Raw genomic sequence first — 23077 nt, 5'->3', positions numbered from 1 at the left:
AGACCCCGCTATTCCGCATGCTTTAGATGCATCTCTACTGCTGCATACGTGATTCAATTGACTGAAATAAGAGCTCTCAAACTATTTAAATTGAACTGAAGTGGCTTACAGCTCGCATCATTCACCTGAACACTGCGGTTAAATTATGAGAGGGATTTCCCTTTTATCTGACTGTGCTGTGTCTCCATCTTCATGTTGGCTGTCTGAATGCATTCAGTGATTTAAACACAAGAAACAAAGTTCTGCATCAGATCAACGTATCTCTCAGCTCAGTCTGTTTCTGCACTGAGGACTACACTGGGTGTATTTGCTTTATGTTATCATTACATCTCACTTCCTTTTGCAATCCTGTATTATACCCAACAGTTAATACTTTCCTTTTTATGTAAGCAAAAGCCCATTTCGCGACAGACGTAGTAAATTAGCTTAGCCTGTAAATGTAACGTTTGGTATTTGCTGATGACGTCACATGTCTCTATAAAGCGGTCAGATGTGCCTTTTAAGTTCCCTGGACAGAATTTTGTTAAACAGTGGGGATGCTGTGAAAGAGTGTATCCCATTAATGAAATGAGTCAGTTTGCCCTTGGGTTAAGTTGATTTCTACTAATTTTAAACCATTTAGATGAAAGCCTCGGAAGCGGCATATTACTTGGTTTAAGAAATGTTGTAGACGATATTATTTCCGTTTATCTAAATTTACATAAACTCTTGGATATGTGCAGAAATGTATATGTTGGCATATATTTGGTGCAGTTCATGGAGTGTAGGCAAGATATTAAAGGAGGCTGTGTTTGACAGTCAGGATGCTCTGCAGCCAGATTGTTTCCCCTGTGGACTCCTGAGGACAGATGAAGCAGCTGGCTGTCCTTCCTTCCTGTTCCCTCCTTTCATTTCACCAACCACACATATGAGGATGGTTTGGTGTGTGTGTGCGGGTGTGTGTGTGTGTGTGCGTTCGTGCTTGCGTGTGTACATGCATGTGTGCTTCTGTTGGGCAGGGAAAAGCTGTGATTAACACTATGAATTTAAAGAATATAAGGGAGATGGTAAACAGAGAAATGAACAAATAGTTATAAAATGAAAAGAAGGGACTGGGCACAATAAAGAGAGAGTACAAGCAGACGAAGATGATCACATGAGAAGTTGTTTATCTAGTTGCATTGCAAAAAAATAAAATAAATAAATAAAACCTTGTGTGCAGGTGCTTATCCAACTGCCTGCCTAATTAGCCAGAGCTGTCTGGCCTTTTTATGCATGTGTTTTTGTGCACAGGTGTATGTGTGTGTGCTTGGAAGCATGGGTATGTTTGGGTGAAGTTGTGACCTGAATCCCTGGCACATGCAAGTAACATGCCTTCATTTTCAACTCACTGCTTTGCTTCATAAAGGGATTTGGCTCCCCTCTCTCTGTGTCTCTCTCTCTGCCCTCTAGTCACACTCTTCTCTTTTTTTCCATGTCTTCCACCAGATTTCTTTTTCTACCGTTCTCACGAGCTACTCTGTCCATAATCCTGTGGTTTTGATTGGATGTTTTATTTGGACTAATTTTATTTAAAGGGACGGATTAAGAGCATAGTGCACATGTGGGTCAACCAGAGCAGGCTTTGGAGAGGTCACAGCACGTTAAATATGTTTGCTTGTGTGTGTTTGCACTCTGTCTGATCAGTGGTGTATGCAGTCTCTCTCTGCACATGTTGTAGCATCTGTGCCGGGTCTGCGTGTGTATGTGTGTGTGGCTTTGATGTCTCTCCCCCTGTTCAAACTCTTTGGAGCTCAGTTGTGAATAATGGGCCAAATAGAGATAGAGAGAGCATGAACAGTGTGGGATAAAATCTCAGAATTTTAGGAAATAAATTCGGAAATATAAACCATGGAAGAAGAAAGGCTGAGATGAGAAAGGAAAAAAATAATTAAATTCCCAGGGAATGTTTTAGTTTAATAGCTTTTAACTGTGACAGAGGAGCTTTAGTCTGTATTTGTTTTATCTGTTTTGCACGTGTGTGTTTGTGTGCATAATGTGTTTGGAAAAATTAACTATTTTATTTGCAGATTGTTTATTGCAAAATGAACTAATAATCATCCAATACACAGTTTTGAGACTAAATCTTATTTGTTAACCACTAATAACATTTTCTCTTGCTGTACTCTGATAAAGCATGATCATTGGATTTGCTCATTGTATTTAACAGTTTAGTATTTCTTTTTATTCTTTATAAATTGCATATTTCCTATATTTAACTTTTTTCCTTTTTTCAGTTTTGTGGTAAGAATATTATATCATAATATTATGTAATATGATCAGAAGTAAACCAGACACAATAGCTATGGGGAGTCAGTGGGAGAATGAGACCCAAACACCTTATATGTTAATATGTCTAGTAGTCACTGTGCGTTCTTACCTTGACCAGCAAAACTTTTTCATATCCGCTCCTTACTCATGAGTTACTTTTTGATAACGCTCTCTGCTATATGAATAGAGAATAAATGTTGGACCAAGCCTCTACTTTTGCAACAGAGGTTAGCCGTAGCAAAGCTCACCTTCGAGTTTAGCTTTGTGAATCCTCTGCACTATCTTTCTTTGGCTTTTTTCATCTAAATTATCCTGCTAAATGACTTGAAGCATTCAGTCTTCTAAAAAATGTTCTAAAAAACAATCCGCCTGCAGCAACAGTGAATGATAGTAGCTCTGGAGGACTCATCCTGGGCGTCCCTGGCCTGCAGCATTAAAGCAGCAATAACTAATGGTGCTGAAATGCCCCATATTGTGCGCAAACATCACTTTACCTTCAGCTCTGTTGGCGGCATGAACGGCATAGTATCACATTGATTTTGTATTCTTTTACATGATGTTGGAATGCTTTCATACTCAAGCACACTGTGCAGCCACTTCAACAAGCTTGCTACTGATCATCTGTTTACATTTGTAGAACAATAAGTTTGAGGATGAATAGAATTGGTCAATACAGGCTGAGGAGCTGGAAAATGGAAATCTAAAGTGATGCTTTAGTTGTTGTTTTTTTGTTGTTTTTTTAATAAAATTATATAAGAAGAGCTACAAGCAGAGAAACCAATAAAAATAGAGCACAAAGTGAGCCACAGATTTTGGTAACATATTAACATCCTCGGACATCGGTGTCTGAATGTGTTCAATATGCACCTGTGTGCTACAGACATCAATGTGTGGATCGTGCATCTGCGCCCTTGAACCCACATATGTGTCTTTGTAAATGCATGAATGAGTTTGCATTTCAAAACTAGAAGTAAGCTGTATTTCATCTCCGTTGTGTTGCTTATGCACTGGAGGAGGCTGAATCGGCATCTTTGTGTGTTCATGTGTCAGAGGAAGTGTTCATGCGGCTGTCGGTTTCATGCTGGGAGGGTGCCTGCGCTGTGTGTTGTCATCCCTGCTCTGTTTGGGTGGATTTTTCTGTGTGCCCTTTCGCCGAGAGAGCTGTGTGCACAACTGTTTGTGGTCGCTTCCATGTGCACAGAGAAGGAACATTTGGTTAGCACAATGCTGGGTATGTATGGATGTGTGACTTTGTGTGCTTCTGTATACGTCTTTGTGCTTTGTAGCTCTTTTTTCATCTCTTTCTTTTCCTCTCTTTCCCTTCCTCTCCTTCCCGAATACAGGGGCCATCAATCAGAGGCAAGGGGGATAGAGGAAGGGAGGGTGGTGGGAGGAGGAGGCGTGGAATAGGAGTGGAGGAGGGAAGTTGGTTCAACGCCAGGGAAGAGGAGCTGGCACGCTGCCCAGAGAGTAGAGAGAGAGAGAGAGAGCGAGGGAGCTGAGAAGAAAAAAAACAAGAGCGAGCAAAAGAAGAAAAAAAGAAGTAGAGGGAGACTATTAGGGAGAGGCAGGGCAGATAGATGCAGTACGAAGCAGAGAGAAATGAGAGAGAATAAGAAGGAGGGCAGAGAGAGAGCAAGAGCAAAAGAGCAAGGCCAAGTGCACCAAGGGAAAACAGAGCGAGAGGACACAGAGTAAGGAAGACAGAGATACTGTGGAGGAGGAAAATGAGCCAACAGAATGGAAAAAGCAGGGGGGCTGATGCGTGGAGAAAAAAGAGGAAGTTGTCGGGTTGGGGGGAGGATGTGGTGAGGTCCTGAAAGAGAGGAAACAGGGAGGGTTATTCCCATTGAACAGCTCTGTGTCTGCACCCCAAATCAGAGGACGATTAGTACATCACTGGGTACAAATATTTACCTGAGACTGTTCACAAAGGGGACAGCGCTCTAATTAGCACTGAAGTGGCTAATGTGAAGGGTGCACCAGGAATAAAGACCATGATGCATTGCAAGATAGAGAATGACAATGACCAAAATCCATCCTAAGCAGTGAATTAAAAAAATATCAAAAGTGTCATTTTTTTTTTTAACAATAAAGATGCATTTAATTTTTAGTTTATAAGCTACTTTTAGCAAAGAGGAATTTAAAAGATTTGCAAATAAAGAACACCCTTGTTTTCTTAATGATGTTTTTCAAAAATATGTAATTAAAAGGCTTTTTTTTCATGTAACAGAGATGCACAGAGGAAACATCCAAAACAATAACAAAAGAAAATTACTATGTGTGTTTTATGGGTGTTACTTTTGATTATTGAAGCACATCTGTGTTCTTACAATACATTTTTGCAGTGAAAATATTATTTAAAGACCATGTGGGAACATCAGCTTTTACTCTTTAAATGGAACAATATAATCATAACAATCCCTTCATTTTCGAAAATTGAAAAATCTGGAAAAAATGGTTTCTGGTTATGTAAATAACCATTGTTAGCTGCTTTAACTCCATTGCTACAGAGAAGTAAAAACTCTCAGGACAGTCAATAAAAAATATTATATTGTCTTGAGGGACATTGGGCAAAATTTTAATGTCATTCATACTAGGGATTAGCTTGTAGTGCAACACAGCTTCAGTTATAATTCAGTAATTGTCATGATTCATTTCTGTTGATAGCTAGGAAAGTCTGAACAGCCTGTTGCAGGAAATATTCTGTTTCATTCTGTGTGTGTTCAGCTAACACTTGCTGAAGCAAAGAGCTAAGCTTCATCTATAGATTCAGCCGCAAACCACTCAACAAGAACCGGAGCTTCATGTGCACAATTGTTTGAATCTTTGACAATCCACCAAAACACACCTACAGCTTCTGCTATAGTTATTATTAGTGTAAGTTGCAGAAGCAATCAGTCCTGTAGTAACACAGCTAGAAAAAGGCTGAACAGAAAATGCTTTTTTTTACTTTTCTTAACTAGAACAGTTGCCCCCTTCTGGTCAACAGGAGTAATACAATTTTAAGGCTTTTAAGTACTGACTTCCTCTTTTGGGAAATAAGGCGAAAAGATGTGGGATGGTGCAAAATCATGAAACGCCATGTGTAGACAGAATTAATAAAAAAAATACCAAAAAAACAAATAAAAAAATAATCTGATGTTATACAAGTTCTTACTGATTTTCTTGAATGATATTTGTACTGAATGCCATTCTTGTGTGCCTCATTAGACTTATGTGCTTACTATTATCAAGCAGATTGACACAGCTGCTGACTTTTTCTATGGCTGTAGCTAAAAGGAAAAAAAAGGCATCCGAGGATTCTCCAATAATATGAAGCGTTTTGAGTTTGAAATATGCCTTGAATAGTCTAACTATTTAAATGTGATCTAATTCAGACTAGTTCATATTTTTTCATGTTCAAATAACTAACTCCCTTTCTTAAATCATGCATCGCTGAAGAGCTTCTCATCACTTTCTGTCTGAAATACACCATTTTATTTTCTGTTGCTTTTTGGCCGCCATCCTCTTTTTGAAAAGCCCTAATTTGCTCTTATTGTTAAGGATTTCAAGCAGCTGGTCATTCTTTGTTTGAGGTGTAACAAATCTGCAACTAAAAAACCTTATTTAAATGTGAGGTAGAAAATGAAAATAAGGCAAAACAAGACGATTTATGGAGCACGCCTTGCTTCTATAAAAAAATAGCACAATGAAAGACGGGAGGAAAACTAAACATGATAATGCATTCACCAATTACTGACGAGTCATGTAAAGTAGCTGCTAAGGTTACAATCAGCCCTGTTATTACAACAAAATTTATTTTGCATAGCAATGCCAAGGTAAAATTGATTTAGCTTGCAATGCGTTGCTTTTTTTAAATGTCATTTTCTGATTTTTGAAATGTTTTCCTCTGGGTTTTTCTGCATTTGCACATTAAAATTTGTTTTCCTCAGCCATTGTTCAGTCTCACTGCCAGCTTCCACACAAGGATCCAGACCAGCAACTTCAAACGATAGGTGCTGGGAATACGGCCTTAATGCGAGCTAAAAGTGATGGCAGAGATTTCCGTTGCAAACAAAACGGCGTGAGTAGACTGGTATCTCTGACATCCACATACACAGATAAAGCTGGCTCCCTCGGCTATAATGGGACTCTGAGGCTGGCACAGCTGGCAGTGCCTGAGCACACTGGGCACCATCTTCCTCCTGCCGTGCCAATCTCGGCCCACGCTCATCACATTTAGATTTGCCGAGCTACATTGGCAGGATGAACGCGGCCACTGTTGCTCGCCGTCACGCTCTGGTACCAAATACAATGCTGCACTTTAACAGAGGAGAGGCTTTCCTGCCGTTCGAACTGAAGCTCACTTTAATATCGGGAGTGAGAAACGTACTCCTGTGCTGTGTTTGTGTCTTTATGATCCCCTCACCCCTATGACAATGTTGGGTATCTGCTTTGTTTTTGTGCTGCAGGAAGCAGCTCAAAGGATATGCTTTTCTTGCATATGAAGTTGACACGGTAGCATACACAGGTTGAACTGTAGCCAGTCTAACATTAATTTTGTAGACTTATTAACAAATTCAACGCCACAAGCATCACAACTCTGAGAAGCCATAGATGTACCAAGTGCTTTTCAGTGGTAGCATTAATTAATCTCATGCCATGCTTTGCAGATGCTCTGTTTACAGTGAAAAATATTTACTTAAATCACTGCTGTTTCTAATTAATTCAACTAATAATTATTTAATGATTTCCACCTTTCATAGCATTGAACTTTGCGTCTCGGATAGTATGTTGATCCTTAAATATATATAAAAAACACTAATCAGTACTTAGATTTCAACAAATGTAAATTATCCTGTCATGCCCAGCTCAACACAATGAGCATTAAGAGACAGATTATGAAACAAACGTTTTGCTTAGAGTTTTATATCAAACATGACTGTTTAAAGGTTGTCTTCAACACACTGATGGAACGTCTTATTGGTGTCTGACCACTTCTGTTCATAATTTCACAGGATTAAAAAAAAAAAACTATAAGCCGAATAGTGGTTTATTTCATTTATTTTAGTTAGAGCGGCTCTTGAATATCTCAGCAAACTCAGTAAAGTAGGTTTTGGCTCTCATAGCACAGAGGACAATGTTACATTTTCAGGTAAGATTTAAGATGGGATCTATTGGACAGAGTCCAGGTCTTACTCCCTGAATGAAATGAAAGGGTAAAAACCTTTACTGAGGTCATTATTTCCCCTTTTCTAAATATTAAGCCAAGGAGTGTTTTTTTTTTTTCTTGACATCACTGACCTTTAGTTTTAATGTCTGAATTAATTTTCTTTGTCAGAGCTAGCAATCATACTAAGCCACCACATTTGGCTGCAAAAAAAAAGGCATTGCTGCTCATAAAAGCGCATACCGCCGTGTGATTAGGGAAAAGTGATTTACTCCATCTTGTTCTCTGCGAGTCATAATCTCCTGTATTTGTTTTAATATTACTCGGTGTTCTCACATCCAGTGAATCCTGTATGTGGGAACACAAACAGCATGCTCACACAGGAACGATCCAACCCCAAACACAAACATACACTCCACACGTTCATGCACAAACGTCTCCTGTGGACACGTTGCTTCATGTCGCCTGTCAGCATCGACTCGTGGGGGAATCTGTGAGGAGGTGATGTAGAGTCAGTGGGAATGGAATTAAAAAGTTATGAAAGATGAAGTGTGCTCAGTTTTTAATCAGTTTGAAGCTGTTTACTTCTGGTGGTAGATTTGCTGTGTCTGGTGAGGAGAACACAAAGCACGTCGCTTCTGCTTCTTCTGGCATTTGGTTCAAATAAAGCTAATTTCTGTGAGGTTTTCAGACTTGACTTTGAGAATGAAGTTGCCAGTCTCGGGAAAGCACAATTTAATCCTCGTGTTGCACAGTTTACATCATACATTCACAGTTTTATCTTTAATTGCTGAGATTGCAACTTTTTTTTCCTTATTTAAGAGTTTATGTGATTATTTTTCTATCTTAAATGTAGTTTAGAAGTAGCCTTCTATTCCTGCAACATCCTCTTCAGGCTTGCCTAAGCCAATAACGGCAAAAGACCCAACAGACTCCAGGAGGGAGCGCCAGGAGTCTGAACTGTGAAACAAAACCAGAGCTTCTGAAGAAGGTGCATGAATCACCTCATTAATCCCGAGAACACAATTGCTGAAAGCAGTTTAGGTATTTAATCTGTTTATGTCTAGTTGCATTATTATGCAGCAACAAGGTTGTGTGATCACTTTAATGTTTTCCTCCCTTCTGATTATCATCCTGTCAGGGATCTGATGAGATGGCAAGCCAAAGCACGCCGACGCCGTCTTACATGGAGCCTCTTTGTTGAGGTTATTGGGGCCAAATATTCATCACAGAATCTAGAAAAGGCCCTAATTTCAGTTCTTAGCTTTCTCTTTCCCATTTTTGCTTCCCCCCTTTCACCTCTCTTCCCTTTTATTTGTCTGAATTCTGAAAAATCTTTCAAATTTTTCCTTCTAGTTGAAAACCTCTCTCTCTCTCACCTATATTTGATCTGTTTCATGTTGAGCCTCTCCCTCACTCTGTCACTATCTGTTTCCAGGCCAGCTGGCAGCATATATCTGCCCTCAGGTGTTTTATTGACGAGTTTCTCTCTCCTGCTTTGTACCTACCCATTCAGGCATCCCTCCATCCGGCCAATCTCTGCCAGTGCTCCCTGGTGGCAGTGCTTTGGCTGGCTGTAGAATGAGACTGTGATGTGTTGTTTCTGACACCTGCTTCAGCTCAGACTGACTCACCCCGGCACAGAATAGTTTCTTCTTTTTTTTGTTATTTTTGGCTGTTTTATACTTTTAGTTTGCAGCAACAGTAAAACTGAACGAGCAGGGATATAACAAATCATATTTGCCTTCCTTTGAAATAATTTCATTTCGATTCTACGAAGATTAAAAATTTAAACAATAGAATTAGACAGCATATTTTTTTGTTGAATGAAATGTAAGAATCTTTTTTATAAACAATTGTAAACTTTTTTTTTTTTCATCCAAGGTTTTTATTTGATGTATTTAATCTTAATTTAACATGGTATAACCCTTTGAAAACAACATATTAGGGAAAGGGATTCTTAAATTGGATTTTTTAAGGAACCTTCCTGCTTAGTAGAATTAGTAACACAATCTGTTTAGTTTTATAACATTTACATTATTAAGGGAAATTTGTGTTGCTCCTTTTGCTTCTACACCGTGATCACCAATGTCTGCCACAACTTAAAATATGAATGAATATTTCTACACTTTTGAAAGAAAAGGAGAATAATGGGAAAAACAAACGGGGATGCACAATGGGAGTTGCTTGGTGTTCAGTTGTACTTTAGTGACTCCTCTCACAGCGAAGCATCACAGAGGAAGTGGCTACAGAGAGGAATGTAGCTGATCATTTGGAGATTTTCAAACTTCTGCAGCTTGCTTCCATTCAGCTAACTTTAATAACATAGTTTCCAAACTCAAAACCAGTGATGTAAATGGCTCCAGCCATTTACACAACCGGGGAGAGTGTGTTTGTATTTATGTGTTACTGTGTGCTGTAGCACATACTGTCCAGCATCAGTCCTTCTCTGAGCTTTTTTCAGTTTTTTTTTTTCTGGTCACAGCTGACTGATGTCATTAGAGGAAGCCGTCTGTGGTCCGAGGACAGCTTGTTGTTTAGTAGGAGAAAATCTGGAGCATTTTAAAAGAGAAAACCAAATGGTGATAAATTTTAGGAACTAAACGAAGCAGTTATTGAGTCAATATGTTTTCCACTGTAACTCTCCTCACCTGTTGCACACTTCTGGTCAGCTGGCTTAAAGAAGGCTACCACACTTTTCCTCAGACTGGGTTGTTTTAAGATAATTTTACTCATGAAAACTGCAGTTGGTCGAAGTGTGAAAATAAAAAGAATGCCAGGCGTCATTCCTAATGACATAATGGTCTTTTGAAAATGCAGCTACAAGCAACATGTTTGTTACCTAGCCGTTAACTAGCTCAACCCAATCAGATAGCCTGAGTAATTAATCAGCTAATAGCCACTTCTTTCTCTCCTACTGTTACTTTATAATGAGCAGAAGTGCAAAGGCTATAATATTCTGCACAGTACATTGTGGAGAGCACTGACTGTGTACAAATGTGGGTTGGCAGACGCCCGCTGAGGGTGGTAGAGATGACTGAAAGATCACCAGGACTCCACTGTGCCGCTGCAGATCATCTGAAAATGCAAATTCCACAGGGGAGCAGCCTCCATCTTCAAGGAGTCTGCCAGCTATGAGTAAAAAGTAAATGCACTTCTACCCAGAGGGGCAGCAGAGTGAAATGCAAGACGAGGCTAAAGAATGCTTTATTCCTACTGCCGTCGCTCACTAAGCAGAAACATCAGGTCAGAATCACAGTTCCTCATATAACTGGCCTGTTCACTTTTCATCTTACACATGTGTGCAGCTACACACTCATTGTGGATTATGCATAAAAATCACTCATATATCAACTACTCTGTGGTATTTTTAAATGCTTTCTTTTGAAATGTCATTTTAGGTCATTTCATGAAATAAATATACATAAATATCTGGAAAAAATTAAGAGACCACTTAAAATGATCATTTTTTCTTGATTTTACTTTTTATAGGTATTTGAGTAAAACGAACATTGTTCCTTTATTCTTTGAACTACTGACTCTCTGAAATTCCAAACAAATATTTAGTATTTATTTGCAGAAAATGAGAAATAGTCAAAGTAGCAAAAAAGATGCAGACCTCAAATAATGCAAAGAAAACAAGTTTTAGTTCAGAAATCAATATTTGGTGGAAAAACCAACGGGGTTCAGTGCAGTGGTCTCTTTTGTTTCCATAGCTCCAGAATATATTTATTATTGTTTTTTAAACAAAATAACAGTAAATGAATGTATGCATGTAATAATCAACATGCTATAATATTAATATCAGTGATAATTGTTGGTTTTCTGTTTTAAATAAAGGAAATGTTTGTTTTGTTGTACATTTCTCTGAGGATGCTGTGAAGAATCTCACACCCATGCCTATTGTCCACATGTTTTATTTGCTGCTGCAGGCTCATGAAAGCGACTGGAGTAAAGCAGGACACAGCATTGTCAAGCAGCTACCACTTGAATGCATGAAGATGATTGCTTTGGCTTGAGAGTAGTGCAGATCTCCCACATCGGCAGCGGCCACAGTGATCTATTCCATGTTGTTAAATGCAATTCATTGTCTGCGAGGTTCCTCTTTCTCACTTTCACTTCCATTTTTGTGGTCAGACGTGCTTTATGCTTGCTGTTTGAACAAATGCGCAGAAGAGCTGATGGACGGTCGCCTACCTCCACGTGCATACGCTGACACATGTCAGATGTGATGGAACAGAGTTGTGTTTCTGGTGACGGCTCCTTTCTGATGTCGTGATCAGAGGAGTCGCCACTGACAGGTTGGCTGATTGTCTGTGTGCTTCGGTCTTTTTGCGACGCCGTATCTGACCCTGTCACTCTTTCAGCTGCACTCAGACGCTTCCTTTACTGCTCTCTGTATCCAACATCCTCAAGTAGTTGGGAGATAGTGGAGGAAAGAGGACAGAGGGGGCGTGGGGGGGGGAGCAGCATGGGTAGCTGGAGGAAAAGTGTGACAGCAATGTAACGGGGACAAAAAAAATTATAAGAGCAACTGATGATGTGGAGGAAGAGAGAAAGGGCAAGTGACGAAAAGGATGGAAAAATTATACTGTAGGGACAGAAAATGATACAGAAAAGGAAAAAGACGGAAGAATAGAAGACGAAGCTTGCAAGAGGTGGGGGAAGAGAGAGAGAGAAAACGATGGGGGTGAGGGATGGGAGGAAGAGGATGAATAGGGTAATAATGGCTCAGTGTGAGAGCTGCTGTGGAGAAAGAGAGAACGGCTGAGTGAAGAAGAGAACAAAATGAGGCTGAGGGCACTCAGACAGATAGAATTAGACACACCGCAGAGGTTCAGTGTGTGTGTGAGACACAACCGGGGAGAGTGTGTTTGTATTTATGTGTTACTGTGTGCTGTAACAAAATGAGTGCAGGCAGCTGGATTGGTAGGAGTGCAGTGCTTTTACCATGTGTGTGAATGGATGGGTGGAAGGACAGGGTAATACGACAAAATGATTTATTATCATTATTAGTAGTAGCGGTAGTAACAGTGTTGAACACATTGTAATGCGTTTTTAAAGTTGGAGAGCAAACCCACACTTTGATCGTCCACTTTTTAACCATTCAGACACATTTATAAATTATTTCCTGATTCTCATTACACTTCTTAATTGTCACATTTAAAAATCAATATTGTAAATAACTGATTATAATGGCTTCTCTCACTCAAATACAACACAATGGAAATCTTTGCACTGCATTATTCAAGTGGAGGCTGTGGACTTCTCTCAGCTACCATTTATTGATCTTGGTTACTTATGATTTTCCTTTCAGTCAGATTCCAAATTAACCAAGATGGTTCATGTAAATATACTACATAAAATGGATATTAGAAATGCAAATAACAAATGTGACAAAAGCCTCCAAAGGGAATGAATTAGCAAATACCTGGAAGAGCGAAAACTAACAAGAAAAAAAAAACATATTATCTCTGCTGTTGTAGGTTGTGAAACTTTATAATCCTTCACAATCAAACATGTTTATTTTAGCCTCACCTACCTAAAAGAAAAAGGGCTAAAACAATTCAATATTTTCCAACCAAGACAGAGCAGCACTTTGAAAAAAGAACTTGACTAATGAAACACAGTAAATGCTACGTTTCTTTTTTGAACCATGTGCCGAGAAAGAAGAGAGACGGAGGAAAGCTGAAGTAGACAAGACTGCATTAGTGAGCATAATGAGAGCGTGAAGGCGCTAAAAGACCCGACGCTGACAGGTGCTTTAATGTGGTCTCTATCCTGGTTCTTCACTGCAACACCTCCTTCTGTGTTTTTCACAGAGGTTCCCAGCTCAGATACCTCATTAAGAAAGTGTTTGAATGCAAACAAAAGCCTTAATGTGCTGTTGAGGTACATGGTTTGCTCAACGCTTACTGTGTATTTTCCACCTTTACAATATGTGACACAATTTTCTCTCTCTGTCGGTCTCTCTATCCCTCTATCGCAGGCAGAAATCGTCAAGCGTCTCAGTGCCATCTGTGCTCAGATCATCCCTTTCCTCTCTCAGGAGGTAAGTGCTGCCAGACACACTTACACACAGGCACACAAAATATGCCCACCAAAAAAAAAGAAACTCACCTGTTTACACTTTAGGTCTATCAGTGGCAAAAAAAATTTAATAAGTAGTTTCTGGTAGAGCAAGTTAAAAGGTGAAGTGATTGAACACTAGTTCTAATTTAGGTGTTAATTGATAAACATGATATACTCTTTAAGACATATGCAAGCATGCATATTGATAATTAACTTTGTCTCGTACATTGGGTCTGCAGAAAATGAATGCTGTCACTCCTGGTGTTTGTGATTCAAAGAAAATAAAAAAATTTGTTCAGCATTTCTCAGCATTTGTTAAAGTGTCTGGTAAGAACAACAAATTGCCATTTTAAAATGTGCAAACTCACTAATCTGTTGCAAATTGTGCATGGGTTTGATGTTGAAAATTAGATATAATTAACCGTATGTCATTTTGTTTCTTATCTTTTGAACTTACACACCATGATGTTGTTTTTTTTTTAATGTTGGATTGTCAGAAACATATAGATACTTTATACTTAAAGGAAATTGTTTTTCTATATATTTCAGTGGGATTTTTGGTGTTGGCAGACCAGACTTTATATTAATGAATATAAAGTGGACGGAAAATTATGCATGCTTTTATAAATACCTCAAAGATAAAAATTAGAACATGTATTTGTGTACTATGCTTCACTGAGTCGATGCTTTGTAGAGCCACCCCAGTTACAGCTGGAAGTTTGTTAGAGCATGACTCCTCCAGGTTTGGACATCTGCAGACAAACATTTTTGTCCATTTTTCTCTCCAAATGAGCTCAGACTCTTAGATATGATCTGTAAACATGAAATGTCTGATCTTGCCGCAGATTGTTTATTATATTTAGATCTAGACTTTGATTAGGTCATTGTACTACAAGGAAATACTTTGATCTCTAAACCTGGGTGGATGGATGGATGGATGGATACAGAAAAAACAGAAAATAATTACAAATGTCCACTACAGAGGACAATTTTTAAACTTTTAAATACAATAAAATACAGTCAAAATAATTCATATAATGTTTTAATATGCTGCTAAGAGACTTATTTAGAATATACCAACAAAATTTCAAACCAAAATTTGCACAATAAAAAAGTTTTATGCGCTTAGCTTTTCTCTTCCCATAAAATGTGCTTGTACTGATGGATGCCATTTTTATGAATGAGAAAAAGGAAGGTACAAAAGCCCCACCCCTTCACATTTGGTATCATTGAAAAGCTCTACATGTCCTCCGTAGATACCAAAAGAAATCAATTCAGTAGTATGCAGTGGGTGGGAGATATTCAAGTTTATAAATGTCCTCTACAGAGGACAAAAATGAACTACTGGTAGTCAGGAGGCTATGGCACTGCAGGTCTCATCCAGTGCTGTTTTATGATCAAAGGCGGCTCTTTGAATTGAAAAACCGCCATCACTGACGCTTCATATGTGGCCCTCTGATTAAATGTTACATCTAAGGGAACTCCAGAGGCAGCTATTAAAGTTTTTGTGGCAAAGACATGCTGACATTTGGATTAATGTGTTGTTTTCAGAACATTTACATCTTGTAATCTGCAAACTGAATACAGTCATTTCCTAAAGACTCTTTTCACTTGTCTTATTATTCGCTCCTTCGTGTGGGTTTTGATCCCATTCATCACTCTGCGGTGTATCTATGTGCCTTGATTGTGTGAGCGCGAACATGAAACCCTGCAGGCTCCTCTGTTTGTCTCCGAATGTGAGTGAGCTCTGATGAATGTGCTACCTGGAGACAGCAAGGTCAAAGCTCTGTCAGTTTGATCAATATTAACACTGTGTGTCTTCGGGTGTGTATGTGCAAGCTTCATCACACACACACACACACACGTATGTTTGCATTTGTGTAGTTCATTACATCGGGATGATGAATAAACAGAGGTGAGATTTTAGTTGGTGTGGATTTTGGTGTGTGTAGAGATCTGCCTGCAGAGGTTAAACATGTTTATATTGCTTTTGTGTGAATTACATTGTTTGTTTGTTTTTTTGTTGAGTAACTGGTGGTTTATTCAACGCATTAATTTGACCAATCTGAGTAAGAAATGCAATAGGACAGCCTTATTATACTTACAACATTAATTTCTTACAAAATTGTTTACTTTCACAATTTATTTTGTTACAATCGGTGTATGTCACTGTATTTTTTGCAATAGACAAACATAAATATATAAAAATCAGCAATTAAGTTCTATTGCATACAATCCTAGTAAAAAAAAATCACAGGATTGTTGTTAAAATGTTATGAGCACTATTCCAACATACGGTAACTGCACAATATAAATTACAACAATATTTTGCAGCATGTCTGTATGTGATAATGACTGTGTGTGTGTATTGGTGTGTTCACATGTTCTGCTTGAGTTATGCTGTTTGTTTATATTTGTGTTTAGCACCAGCAGCAGGTGGTCCAAGCAGTGGAGAGGGCGAAGCAGGTCACCATGGCTGAACTAAACGCCATTATTGGGGTGAGTCGCATACATTCATCAGCGTAAACATACTACATACTCTGCAGGTAACCAGACATGAACTATGATGCATTTTTATAAATTGTGAAAACTCTGACCACTAGATGGCAGAAAAGGGATCCTAATGTGATTCTTTGTGGGTGTTGAACATGCATCAACAGGCGTTAGTGGAAAACATGCCAATGATAACCTTCACAATGGAAAAGTCCTACTCTAAACTATGACTTAATACGACTGTATGTCATCTGCAGATCCTGATGTTCAGCTATTTACGTATTCAAACAGTTTGAAATGACTGCTATTAATATAATATTAACGTAGTTATTCTTTATTTGGATATTCTTTTGTCTCCATGCAAGCGAATCAAAGAAAACCTGAAAGTATTTAGCTGCCTGCAAAGCAAACTCATCAGGAAGGCGATGCTGAATGTGTAAACTAAAAAGCTGGACAGCGATTATTGTACTACGGAATACTGCAAACCTTTGATAGCGTGCTGGTAATTAAGAGTGTTAATAGACAATTTGCGCCTCAGTTAAATCAAGAAAAAAGTGTCATTTTTGTTACATCAGTGAGCTAAAATGACATTAAGTCTTATAGAAAGAACGGTAATCTTACTAATGGACTTTCACAGAATTAATAACATCTCACTCACATGTTTTAGTTTTTTTTGTTCAGTTCTGCTTCACATTTATTTCAAAGAAATAAACTCTAGAACAGCAGAATTTGTTGTAGATCTCTGGAGAAAGTCCACCATCCTGTTGCAGTGGTGCCAGCTCTGCAGGGTGTATGTTTGTTTTCACATAAATGCAGTGATGGTCCTGAGTGCTGCAGTAGATGGGGCTTTTCTGCAGCTTGTCAGAGCTCTGATCACATTACTGTCTACTTAAAGCCCCTTTGTTCCTCGCAGCTCTGCAAACACTGCTGTCTCTAAGGTGTGCGTGCTCTGGTGTGTGTGTACGTCTAATGTGCTGGATTGAGAAAACAACACATGAAAACGCGTTCTAATGCCCCCCTCAGGATAATAGCCCTGCTTTATCGGTAGATGCTCCTGTGCTCTCCGCTCTCTCCTCCTCTATTTTTTGCCATCTGTGTTCATTTTTTGTCTGTATTTTTCCCATCCAGCCCTCCACATAATCTTTGATCATTTTCTTCATCTTATTTTGACCGTGTCCTCCTTTCTCCTCTCCCATCTTTTTTTTTTTTTTGCTCTTTGTGCGCTACATTTTTCCTTCTTTTTTCTGAACTCATTTAACTCTCCTCTTTGTCCATCTTCGCTCTTCGCTGCCTTTATGATTTCACTCTGTTTCGCCTTGTTTGCTCTGAAACTCAAGTATTTTCCTCTCTTTCTTATCCTTTCTGTTTTCCCCTGGCCGTTTCCTCCCCTATTCCCTCTCCTGGCTTTTCTTTTGTAATAAATCCCATTGCCTCAATATTTTACATCTCTTGCCAACTCTTTCTTTTCTGTTTTTCCTTTTCTTTTATCACATTTTGGTTTTCATGTTCACTATTTTCTATTTCCATTTATGTCCCCGATGTTCAACTTGCTTCTCCTTCTATTTCTTTTTTCGGTTTTTGCTTCTTGTTGTTGTAGTCCAGTCATCCACATCCTGTCTACCATCATTCTAATTTCCTCTCTTGTTGTAATTTAATTCAATCACATTCACCTTCTAATTTCTCCTGCTTCATTTGCTGCATCCCCACTACCTGCAACCTTTGTGTTCTTTTCTCTTTTCAAATCTGACTTTTCTAACCTCCTTTTTTTGTTGTTTCCCATCCCTTTCTCTTCTTTCCCTGTGGCCACAGCAGCAGCAGCTCCAGCACCTGTCTCACCACGCCCCCGGCATCCCTCTGACACCACACCCATCAGGCTTGTCCCTTGGTGCAGGGAGCTCTGGCCTTTTGGCTTTGACAGGAGCTCTGGGGGTCTCCGCCCACCTCGCTTCCAAAGATGAGCGAAACCATCTTGATCCAGAACACCTTAGAGGTAAAAAAAAATCTGTGGATTCTTTGCCAAGCAAGACAAACTGTAAATTTTAATGATTGATACAAACACATTATTTCCTGTAAATCTAAAACCAATTTAATTAAAATTGGTAAGACAAGAGAAGATGCCATTCAGTTACAACAAACTGAAACTTTTTAAACTTATCAGGTCATATAAAAACAAGATTGAGTTTTTTGGTAACTAAGAAAGAAAATTATTAACAAATAACTTGTTTTCCAGACACTAAGTTCCTCTGTGGCCATCTTACTTCCTACATTTATTCAGATCAATTTACTTGTGAAAAAAATGCTATAAGAGAAGAATAAGTGATACAAGCCATGAAAAACTTTTTTTAAACTTGAAATTCAGTATTTTTTAGAATAGAAACTGATTTGAAAATAAAGTACATTTTGTTATTTATTATTGTATGTTTTTCAATGGTATTAGAAGTCCAAATAACTCCTAAACATATGAACTTCACTGTTGTATAAAAATATGGCAAAGTAAAAAAAAGAACAAAAGCAATGGTTGAAATCACACAGGGATCTCAAAACATTGCTTTATCTCAAAGCATTGCTATTAAAACTACACCAATCAATTTTCATCTGTTCCCAAAGGCTTCCAGTGTTGTCTGAAACAGAAATGATGCAACAGAGCAGCAAACATGTACCTGCTGTCTACAAGTCACAAGTGTGCTGTAGGAAATAAATAAGTAAATAAATAAATGAACATATACTTTTTGGACTAAAGAAGCTCAGTGTTTTGCAAATGGTTGCACACGATACCATGAATGTGTGTATTTCTGTATTTATATTGAAATTTTTTGTGTTGGCTAAATTACATTTCCCTCATACATAAATGAGGGAAATGTAAATGTCTCATACATAAATGTCTCCCCTAACATGAGGGGAGACATTTAGACAGCCACAGCATAAAATGTAGATCATTCTTTATTTTTTCCAGACAAGATAAGATGCAAAATAGCACACTACATCATTTCTGACTGGCAGCATCTTTAGTTATTTGTTGTTTTTATTTGCTCACCTTTTGGACAGAGTGTAATATTTCCTGTTTAGATTTGTGTCTTAAACTGGACTGATGCATTCATGGTTCTTGTGTGGATGAGAAAGAAATTCCTTTTCCAACTGAACTCTGATTCACCCCAGTAGAATATCTTACCTTCGTTCTGCGGTCGCAGGCACCGAGCCAAGATGCTTACGCATGAGCTAAAGGAGTCCTAGTTGGGGGGAAAAAAAGCAGAAATAAATTAAAAGTAAGAATCGGAAATAAGAAGATACAAGTGTCTAACCATGTGTTCATTTTGATCATTTGTGTATATATATGTGTATGTATATATATATGTATATATATGTGTATGTATGTATATATATGTATATGTGTGTGTGTATGTGGGGACACTTATTCAAGTGTTTATTTAAGGATTAAAAGNATATATATAATCGTTTGTTTCTTTAATGTAGGGTTGAAGTTGTAGTTCATCCTAACCTTGGCTGACTCTGGCTTGTTGTTGTTATTATCAGCGCTGACGTCAAACCTTTTCTCTTTTCTCTATAAATCTTATTATCTCTGCATTGCTCTCTGCGTCTTCCCTCCCTCCGCCACGACCCAGAGGGAGCCCCCAGCAGGGTGAGTACTTTTGCTTGCGTGTGTGTGTGTGTGCATATTGATGCGAGTGTTTTGTACGCCCACATTTCCTTCTGTGAGTGCTTGTGTGACAGTGATAAACTGAAGGAAATTGAGACACACTGTAAAGTGGCCTCGCAAAAAAAAAAAAAAAAAAGGCAGAGTATGACTGGATTTGTTTCAGGAGTATCACAACCCAACAGCAGCACAATAGCAGCTCATCACCGTCAGCCTTGAGCTTCTCAAGGTTTTCTACATTAGACTAACACTGCAGCACTTCATATTTCTCTGAAAGAAGAATGGATGAATAGAGAACTGATTTTTTTTTTCCACTGAGGCTACAAATGCTCCAGTTGAGATTTGGACAATTAACATAGCTATCTGTAGAACTGATCGCTTTGAGATTGAACAACCGAGTGACGGCTATTTCATTAGAAGTTTCCTAACGCAACCCGGTCTGCAGTATCATTAGTTTATATTAGGAGTAGAGTTACACAGCTGTCATGCAGCAGTGAAAAGACAGCAGTGTACCAGAAAACAAAAAAAAAACTGATTTTCTATAAATGACTGCACTGACATCTCCAATATTTTTCCAACTTTCACACTTGGGGTTTTCAAAAGTTTCCTACTTTGAACTGTTTGTGAATCAATAGAACTAACAAGCACAATGCAATAAAAAGTGAAAATGTTTAAAACACTCATCATGAGCTGGAATTATCCTATTTCAACTTCAGCAAATTTCAAAATCATCATAACACTTGTTGAACACTAGGCTTCATTCAAGCTAAGCATAGTTCTCTAAGTGTTTTTTTCCACACGCACTCAACCCCCAGCCTCAACCTTTTCAATAGGGTTGAGACTGGGGGGGATTTCATAAACGTAATGGGAGCCTGTTTCATTAATTCCACTAACCATGTTTGTGTGTTTTGGGACCATCAGGTTTTAACCACTTAATCCTAAATGCCTCCTTCAAATGAAGGAAAACTGGTTAGGGTGTTTAGAAATAGCCCCAAAACCATGAGAAACTAGAAGCTTTTGCACCACAAATATCACTGTCCACGGTCAAAACAGACCTCCTCTAAAATGGAAACCTTCAGCATACCTGGGTGGACAAGTCAAATGTCTTCTGCAGAGAGGTTTTATTTTTAGAGGCATCAGAATTTGAGTCTTTTGTCCATAGTGATTGAATATATTTTTGGAGAAGTGAAAGGTCAGGTTTTAGGAATGTCAGTTTAGCTGTCAAGCATGGTGGTGGTAATATCATGCTGAGGGCTGTTTAGCTGCCAGTGATACTGGTGAATTGTACTAAATAAATGGGAGAATGAAAATGCCTTCACACTTTTTAACCTCAGCTCATCAGCTTCAGAATTGGTCATCCTAATCTGAGAAAATAAAAGTTTAAATTCATCCCAAAAGTAGACATTCATGCTCATGATAGGTGTTTGTAAACCTCTTGTTAGCAATAAATCATTAAAATAGCACAAAAGAAGAACAAAAAGTTGGAAAATTAAAGCCAGCATATCCTTGCTCTGGTTTTTACTATGAAATAAAAAATTATTTAAAAGAACAGCTGTTTTCACTTTCTCTCTCTACAGTCTCAACACAGAACAAAACCTCCTGCATAATTTAATTTCTAAACACAATATTGATTGTAAAGCACAGGGAAAATATGATTCTCATTAGTTTGGGTGGAACTTGCTCAAGCATTGTGAACGATGGGCCGGGAGGGAAAAAAAGCACAAGAGAAATGCATATCAATTAGCTTTTAAAGCAGCACAGTAGTAAAATATGCTACAGTATGAAATGAATTTAAGTTTGCGAAGCTTCGCTGTGACTTACTGTGTAATCTCTTTTGTCCTCCACTGCTCTGCTTTGGTCTCCGTCCTGTGGAAACCTCTATAAACCCTCACTGCTCCCCACATGAGGGGCAGAGAATGACAAGTGGCCTTCACTGAACCTCTTGTCCTTTCCCACGTGTACAAACATAACACAATGCTTCTATCGAATTTCTTCAGCACCGAGCAGCAACACAGGCTGCATTGTAAATATGGCTGAACAGCTTTATTACCCGATAATGAGAGTCATATTTTACACGAGGACTGGTGTGTCGAGGGCAGAGCACTAATTAGCTTTATAGGCTGTCCTGTGTGCTGCTATGGCTACGGCTTAACCTGTGCTTGTGTCTGCATTTCTTGCTGTGTGTGTGTGTGTGTGTGCGCGCATGTGTATGCGGGTGTGTGTGTCTGCGTGTGTGTGTTTCCCCAAGTGTTTCTACACACCATTACCTGAATAACTGAGGTGGGTGTGTGTGTGTGTATACTCGCACTCGGTTTTTAAAACATGATTGATTATGTCCTTTGATATTCTTTCTTTGCCAACACCTGTTTCTATTTCAATAATGGACCATAATATTTCTACCTTCCTTTGTGTCTCTGTCTGTCTTCAGAGTAAGTCGGTGTCGTCAACAGACAGCCAGCCCGCCGAGGAGCGCCAAGGACCCTCAGGAGGATACTCTGCCTTGCAGGGAGGGGCTGAGGCCAAGAGGAGGCGCTGTGATGATAAAGAGCCCCTCCCTCCACACTCCTACGTATGTGTTTCTGTCGATTGCTGTAATAGATTTGTACTTAAGTTGTATCCTTATGTCATGTATCTAAATTAAGCACATGAAAAGCATCAAGTGTCACTTATGATGCTCCACAAGTTGCATAGTGGGTGTTTTATTTGGATGATGGATGTAAAATTTACAATGTTCTCCTGCGGACTTCACTGCAGTCTCATTTTATTATTATCCACACCCAATGATTTTCTGATGACATTTCAAACCTACATAAGCAGTCAATCAGTTCCACCAAGTGGAGAACAAATTATGAGCTGGAAAAAAACCCCAAAACAAAGTAAGTAAGTCAGTCATACTGCTAACAGGTGGAGCAACTTCATGTATTTGGCATCCTGAGGTGAGTAAATCTTCATCAGTACAGACGGAGCATTAAGTGTGTAGTCAGTGCTACAAGATTAATGTAATTAATAATGATATACTGCACAATATAACATATAAAATACTTTCTTGTTATCAGAAATAGGAGTAGCGTACTCATGATCCAATGAATATGGTGCACACACCTACTCACACACACACACACACACATGCATGCGCGCGCAAACAATAAAGTTTCAAAGTTATAGCCAAACAGCAATTTGAAAGGATTGAAAGAATACAAAATAAAACGTTATTAAGCATAGTTTAACAATAATGTTATGCTTAATGCATTACAGGTCTTACAAGTTTCCCAGTAAATAATTGAAACATTTAAAAACTGGACCATTTGACTGTAAAGTTATTATTTTCCTTTTTCATTCTAACCTCCAAAGTTGAGCGCAGCATTCGTCTAACATAAGACAATCTTAATAGTAAATGTACTGGAAATAAACGGCATCAC

General features: G+C 38.6%; 1 protein-coding gene across 5 annotated transcripts in view; it reads left to right on the top strand.

Annotated features, from left to right (window-relative positions):
- Window positions 1–23077, top strand: part of tle2b (TLE family member 2, transcriptional corepressor b) — a 101802-nt gene that overhangs the window by 60352 nt on the left and 18373 nt on the right. For 4 of the 5 annotated variants that reach the window (XM_017304388.1, XM_008406949.2, XM_008406950.2 and 1 more), the window contains 5 exons: window positions 13431–13493; window positions 15938–16012; window positions 17816–17996; window positions 19627–19643; window positions 22087–22227. In XM_017304388.1, the coding sequence (XP_017159877.1) occupies window positions 13431–13493; window positions 15938–16012; window positions 17816–17996; window positions 19627–19643; window positions 22087–22227 (477 nt within the window). The remainder of the gene's footprint in view (window positions 1–13430; window positions 13494–15937; window positions 16013–17815; window positions 17997–19626; window positions 19644–22086; window positions 22228–23077) is intronic. The other variant, XM_008406948.2, reaches the window with a different exon arrangement.

Source organism: Poecilia reticulata, linkage group LG4 (genome assembly GCF_000633615.1).
Source record: "Poecilia reticulata strain Guanapo linkage group LG4, Guppy_female_1.0+MT, whole genome shotgun sequence".
NCBI classification, from domain to species: domain Eukaryota; kingdom Metazoa; phylum Chordata; class Actinopteri; order Cyprinodontiformes; family Poeciliidae; genus Poecilia; species Poecilia reticulata.
The sequence above is the reverse complement of the archived record's forward strand: the minus strand, read 5'-3'. Positions and strand labels throughout refer to the sequence as shown.